The sequence below is a fragment of the Cololabis saira genome, chromosome 21 (assembly GCF_033807715.1).
Source record: "Cololabis saira isolate AMF1-May2022 chromosome 21, fColSai1.1, whole genome shotgun sequence".
Lineage (NCBI taxonomy): Eukaryota > Metazoa > Chordata > Actinopteri > Beloniformes > Belonidae > Cololabis > Cololabis saira.
In genome coordinates, this window is record NC_084607.1 from 11,362,623 (window position 1) to 11,369,515 (window position 6,893).

The 6,893-nt window shown below is 41.6% G+C and overlaps 1 protein-coding gene across 1 annotated transcript; it reads right to left on the minus strand.

The window, feature by feature from the left end:
• Window positions 1-3,023: 3,023 nt before the first annotated feature.
• Window positions 3,024-4,629, minus strand: tcap (titin-cap (telethonin)). The gene is made up of 2 exons (XM_061712346.1): window positions 4,352-4,629; window positions 3,024-4,229 (listed from the first exon to the last, which is right to left on the minus strand). The coding sequence occupies exons 1-2, from the start codon at window positions 4,498-4,500 to the stop codon at window positions 3,839-3,841; spliced, it is 540 nt and encodes a 179-aa protein (XP_061568330.1). The 5' UTR covers window positions 4,501-4,629; the 3' UTR covers window positions 3,024-3,838.
• Between the last annotated feature and the right edge of the window lie 2,264 nt (window positions 4,630-6,893).

Below are 6,893 nucleotides of genomic sequence, written 5' to 3' on the forward strand. Positions count from 1 at the left end.
ACCATGGGGACGATAGATTCCAAAAAGCGCGCCCCCACTTCATCTGGTTGATCCATTTTTGATAACTTTTGAATGGTGTGATATAGAGCCATGGGTGGTGTCATGTGACTCGGTATTGAGTACTTGACCTTCATTGGCATGAATTTAGCCCCTTCTTCTGATTGGTCAATATGTGATAGTTTCTGCCATAACTTTTGAATGGTTTGACATAAAGAGTCGTGGGTGGTGTCATCGGACTCGGTTTTGAGTCCTTGAACATAATTGGTGCAAATTAGCCCCGCCCCTTCTTCTGATTGGTCGATATCTGATAGTTCCTACTTTCTACCATCCTTTTTGAATGGTTTGGTATAGAGCACGGGTCGGCAACCCGCGGCTCTAGAGCCGCATGCGGCTCTTTAGCGCTGCCCTAGTGGCTCCTGGAGCTTTTTCAAAAATGTTTGACCCTTTTTTTTTTTCCTTTTTTTCTTCATTTTTTCTTTTTTTTTTCTTTTTTTCCTTTTTTCTTCTTTTTTTCCTTTATTTCTCTTTTTTTCTTTCTTCTTTTTAATCTCGACATTTCGACTTTTAACTTTTTTCTCGAAATTTTGACTTTTTTCTCGACATTTCGAAATTTTTCTCGACATTCCAGCTTTTTTCTCAACATTTTGACTTTTTTCTTGACATTCCAGCTTTTTTCTCAACATTTTGACTTTTTTCTCGACATTTCGACTTTTTTCTCGTCATTCCAGCTTTTTTCTCAACATTTTGACTTTTTTCTCGACATTCCAGCTTTTTTCTCAACATTTTGACTTTTTTCTTGACATTTCAAGTTTTTTCCCAAAATTTCGACTTTTTTCTCAACATTTCGACTTTTTTCTTGACATTTCGAGTTTTTTCTCAAGATTGTACTTCAAAATTAATCTTGACATTTCGCCTTTTTTCTCGACATTTCGACTTTTTTCTCGAAGTGCATAATGAAAAAAAAAATCTTCCCCAAGTTATAACTAATATAGAAAAATGCAGCATGTGTTGTCTTCATTCTAAGGCTGATACAAGACTTTTCATTTTTCATTCATTGCGGCTCCAGACATATTAGTTTTTTGTGTTTTTGGTCCAATATGGCTCTTTCAACATTTTGGGTTGCCGACCCCTGGTATAGAGAGTCTTGCTGGTGTCATCCGCTAAATGTCCAGGCCTGAAGAATCTACATGCAAGTCATACAAGCGCTTCCACTGCAGCACGCCTGAATGTGCACAAGGGTGCAAGGGCCCGTTCATCGCTGCTTGCAGCTTTAATTGGGTTTTACATTTACATTAAGTCTTGCCCTGTTTTCACCCCAAATAGAGTTTTAATTTAATCAGTTTGTCTCATATTGTGTCTCAAATTCTCTTGCAGTTTTTTAGCCGGGCTGTTGCAGGTTTCATAAGCTCTGTCTCCCTAAAGGTCATTTTACTTCATTTTTCAAGCACAGTGAGTTCTCTCACAGAGCATTCTTGGTCTACCGGTCTTCAACTTGCCCTTGACTGTTCTTTTCAACTGTAAATTGTCAATTACATCAAAACCACTGCCTTGGAACACTTTGCTACCTTATTGCAGCCACCTCCTGCTTTGTGGAAATTATTACTTTTCTTTTAGTTTTCATGCTTTTATCTCGCCTCTTAGATTTACCAATAGCTACCTACCACTGCTAAATGAACCATCTAAATCATTAAAATCAACACATGTGCAGTTTTGGATGAAAACAAAACCCTGTCCACATTAGTGTTTCCATTTTATGTCAGAAAAGATCGGCATGCCTAAACATATATCACATTATCATCCTCACTGCTCTGGGTATGATCTTTGCTGCTCTTACAGACGCTGGCTTCCTGCGTGTGTTGGCAGTTGCAGAATTATTAAATGCAAAAGTTACTTGCGTAACAAAAACAACTATTCACCAGCACTTGGTGTCCATTGTACATGTGGCTGCTTACACTGTCGTTCAAAAGAAGTGGTTGTATGATTCAGTATTGGCTTGGTGAATCAGAAAAAAACGATACTTAGTGACCTAAAAGATCAAATCATGAACGATTACATTTTAAAACTTGACATTTTGGTTAAGATGCCTGGCATCCAAACGGCTCTAGCAGATTCAACATTTGAAAATGAAAAATATGTGACCTGCTTGAACTGCAGACACTTGTAGTTCAGTGTGGACTGACCAAGCTGACAGCTTTTAGAGATGATGTAGCTGAATGCAATAACCCCACAATGTGCTCTACTGGGGGAGGATGTTTAATTCTCTGTTTGCGCAACGTCTCATATGACATATTACTGGCCCAGACCACCACTCTCTTAAATAAAGGAATCCCAGCCGTTTCTAAAGACACTGAAAGAACACTTAATTATAATTTTCATTCCTGCCATCCTGTAAATACTGGTCATTGTACATATTACATACTTACATACATATGATATATGTTTTACTTACTTATTATATTTTTTCTATTTTTATTTCTAATTCGTTATTTTATAGCTCTGTGGCGCTGTTTTTACCAGGATAAGTTCCTGTACACAGGAATTCCTTAAATTCCTGTGTACATTGTAAATTGGGCGAAAAGGAGACAAACAGCAAGTTGAGATCAAATCTGCTCATCCATCCTAACTTCTGATTTTCCAACCAAAATGACACATCTCTGCACTGGCATCGAACAGGAAAATCAGAGGTCACCTCTTGGTTTGAATATCAGCCAACAAGCTAATTAAGTTATACAATAAAAGCAGCAGGTTTACTTTATGATTTTGTCTTCTTTGATTGCTGGTTATTTTGTATCAGCTGTGTTCACATTGAGACTTTATGCTCCATTTGACATATATCCACATTGCTCTTTTAAGTTACTTTCACATTATATTGTTTCAAACGATTGTATCTTCTACCTGCTACCAGTGCTGGTGTTTGTGTACCGGTTCCAAATTTATGCAAAAAAAATAAATAAATACATTGCTTGTGTGTGGATGTTGCATTTTAGGCAAAAAAAAACAACAAAATGATGAGAAACAAATGATGAGCTTTTCAACTTTTATTAGTAAAAATAATAGATCTCTAAGAAAACAATCAGCATAATCTCACACATTAGAAAGTCACATATGCCTATATTTACACACTCAACTACAAAAGTATCTGTTCTTCTATCAGAAATTGGTAGGAGCAGGTTGGTTAATGCACAGTAAAGACCAGGTTATTGGTTTTTCTAAGTCGCTTTTGATTAAAGGTGTCAGTCAGCACCTGCACGCGCACAAGTAGGGCAACACACTCGTGTACAGCTGGGGTGTGTGTGATCATGCCAGTGCATTCTGTTCTCTCCACCCAGATCAAACGTTGGCAGGAGCATCCTGACCCCTGGAGGGGGACCAACTTCAAGTCATGTGTCCTCACCCCTCCGCGCCTCCTCTGACTCTCCCTCCCTCTTTCCTATCCATTGTTACACTTCCCACCCCTGCATTTTTTTTAATACATTCACAATTTTTCGATCATTTGCACTTTTCTATACAACGGTGCACGAGTGCAAACGACTATTGTACTGAGATAGCAGCAGAAGTGATTAGGTCAGCTGGCCAGAACAGGGCGAAGACTAGCCCTTTGGCCCGGCTGTTTCTCTGTTACCATGCAATTATCTTCACATAACTACATCTCACATCACTGACCATCAAACTCTGACATTGTGACATGAAGGGGTTTTGTATTTCTAGGAGCTACGTAGAGCTACGTATGTACATCTTGTCCTAATCATTCCTAGCATGATCTGTTTTTTTACCGTTTTGTCCCTTCTGTCATCCTTCTCGCCTCTCCCTAACATCCCCTTTTCTTTTTTCTTTTCTTTCACCCTCTCTGGGCCTCCTGGGACATTGAGCGCCCGAGATCTCTGGGTGATTTGGCGAACTCCATGAGAGTGGGCTTGACGGGCGGGAGGTCCCTGGTGATGTCGTCCACGCTCCTCTTGCTGGGACAGACCCCGCGCGGCTCCGGGAAGGGCTGCAGGTCTTGCTCCGTGTGCGGGGCTCCGCGTCCCAGTCGGACTCCCAGCTCTGCAGGGGTGAAGATGGGCAGGGGGAGGGTGTTTCTCTTCGGTAGCAGCTGGCGCTCCCTCACCCCTCTTTCCACGGTGCCCACTCTGAAGACGCCGGAGGGGCAGGTCTGAATCAGAGGGCGGGCCTGCCACTGCCGGGACAGAGTCTCCCGCCGGGAGGCATCGTTCATGTTCATAGTCTGTCTGTGGGCAGGGGAGAAGATCTGACGTTAAAAACTAAAGCATGCGAGCATCCTCTCTCATATAAGGATATTTTAGGAAGAATTCCAGATCAGATCTTCGATAGTCAATTCAAAGTGTCTCACCTGTCCTGAGGTTGAGTCTTGAGACCAACACTGTGCCAGTCAGCGCTGTAGCTCTCCCTCTGAGCCTTGTTCTCCTCCTGGACGCTGCATGTCAGCTGAGCTCCCACCACCACGCTGTTGCTCTTCTCCAGCACACTGCAGACAGGCATCTTTCTGCTACGAGGTAAAATCTGTCCGCGATTGGGTCTCGTTGATCAGCTGTAAGGGGTTTGTCTGCGAGAACAGTGGTTCTTCAGCTGGCTCTGTGGTCTCCGTCTCTCTTTGTGATGTGGGTTAGACCGTGTCCGGGACTTTTATAGTTGTCTTGTTGCTATTTTTGGTTCGTGTTGTCATTCTACAATCAGTGTGCGCTGATATCTGACACCGAGTCCACCGCGTCTCATTCCGGGACAGCTGGAACTGTCCAACTGAGCCGGGGTCGAGACTAATTGGGCCTAAAATCCCTTGATTCTCACCTCGTATGCCTGGCTCACCTCTGTAAACACTGAGCCCGACACTTTCCACTTCATCTGTGGTCACAGAGGGGAACGTTTCAGAGTCTGTTGTCGGGGTTTACTTAAGCGGGCAGTCAGACACACGCAGCAGGTCCACTATCAGGACAGGGATCTGGAGGAGATTTCGGTTTAGATAAACACAAAACAGCAAGTGGCACATAATCAAATTCAGGGTTTGTGTTCACCATTCCTTATCTAATCCTTATATCGCATTCCACGACTTCACAGCGCTAATATTGTTTGTAAAACATTCATGAAACAGCTTGGCCTCATAACGAAACATGGGACCCCCATCACCAGAGGACGGTGAGAGGTCCGTCTCCCCTGATTCATTACCTCAGTGACAGAGGGCCACGCAAGCCGTAATCAACTCAAGTTACCGACTGTGAAGCGTCCACACACAGACTCACCTCTGCCAGACATCTGCTGGTGTGATGTTACTACCGGTCCCTGTCTCTGACTCATTCATCCACATAGGGTACTGATATCATCACACAGTATATCATTTACCACACACGCAGCATAAACACAATCTTACCGATGACAAGACATCGGCTTAGTCAATGAACGAGGGATAACAATGGTCCTGACTGTTTTACACTCTTTTTTTTTACCTAATCAATGCATCTTTTAACCTTAACTGCCATTCCTGTTGCTGTGTTGTTGATATCTTGCAAACTTCTCAGCAGGTGGACGATAAAATGTTGAGAAAAGAGAGCAGGAGCACTGCAGGCATCCCTGATGTCATTGGTTCAGTCATGTTGTGACACTATGGCAACCCTGAATGTTATTCCAGAAGCCCAGTAAGTCACTGGACAAGGTCCTTCCATGTCGAGATCATGTTTTTCAAGGCAGCGACTGCAAGTTTTTCAAACTCTGCACTCAGTGTGATCAAGCAAATCTGCAGATTTTCATAAGAAATCCCCCTCATTACATTTAAGACAAGACTCAAAAACAACAATTTTCACCTGTTTCAAGTAGATTTTCACTTAAAATAAGTGGAAAAATCTGCCAGTGGAACAAGATTTTTTTGCTTGTAATGAGAAGATAATTCTTGTCCCACTGGCAGATTTTTCTACTTATTTCAAGTGAAAATTTACTTGAAACAGGTGAAAATGGTCAAATAACAAGTTATTTTTCTGGTGATGACTCTTGTTTTAAGTGTAATGAGATTTTTTGACTAAAAATGAGAAATTCTAACTAAATAAGACAAATATTCCTGGTAAGATTTTGAGTTTTTGAAGATGTCCTTTATACTGCTGACAAGCAGCAATGTTTTTCTTGGAGAAATGTTATTCTCAAAAATAGCCGTTCTTCCAGTCATTGTGTCAGTCATTGTCTTTCTTGTAAAACAGGGACCACTTGCACCTGATTGATGTCCGACCATTGAAATGATCTCACTCTTGACTGTTAAAAATAATCTCCAAAGGAAATAAATGACCTTCCATGTCGAGATCATGTTTTTCAAGGCAGCGACTGCAAGTTTTTCAAACTGCACTCAGTGCGATCAAGATCATCTGCAGATTTTCATAAGAAATCCCCCAAATTAGAAATCTTGATTTATTCACACAGCCACATTTTCCATTGTTGCATGTCTCTTAGTGGGAAAAGCATAGGAACCTTTGCTGTTCTTTGGTTTCTGGTGTGACCTCGTTAAAGAATAACAGCAGTGACAAGCGGCTTTGTTTCTATTAGTTGTTGCCAGTGGCAACATCAAATCCTTGTGTAATGTTTCAGTTGTTGTCCTAATTGTTTTATTGTTATTCTTAACTCATCACCAAATCCTTTATTCTTTATAAAACACCAACAAACTTCCCTTTGGGTGTAGCAGCTGTTGTGGCAACTGTGGAGGGGACGTGGCTGACCTCATGACCTTTGGCCCATAACCCCACCCCTACCGGCGGATCTCTCTGATCACTTGATCCCCACTGAGCCTTTGGTCCCACAACTTAAAAATATCCTGTGCAAAATCCCCCAGCAATGTTTTGGTATATTAAGAGTTTCATTGAAAGTATGTAAACAAATGTAAACAAATTAAAAAATACATA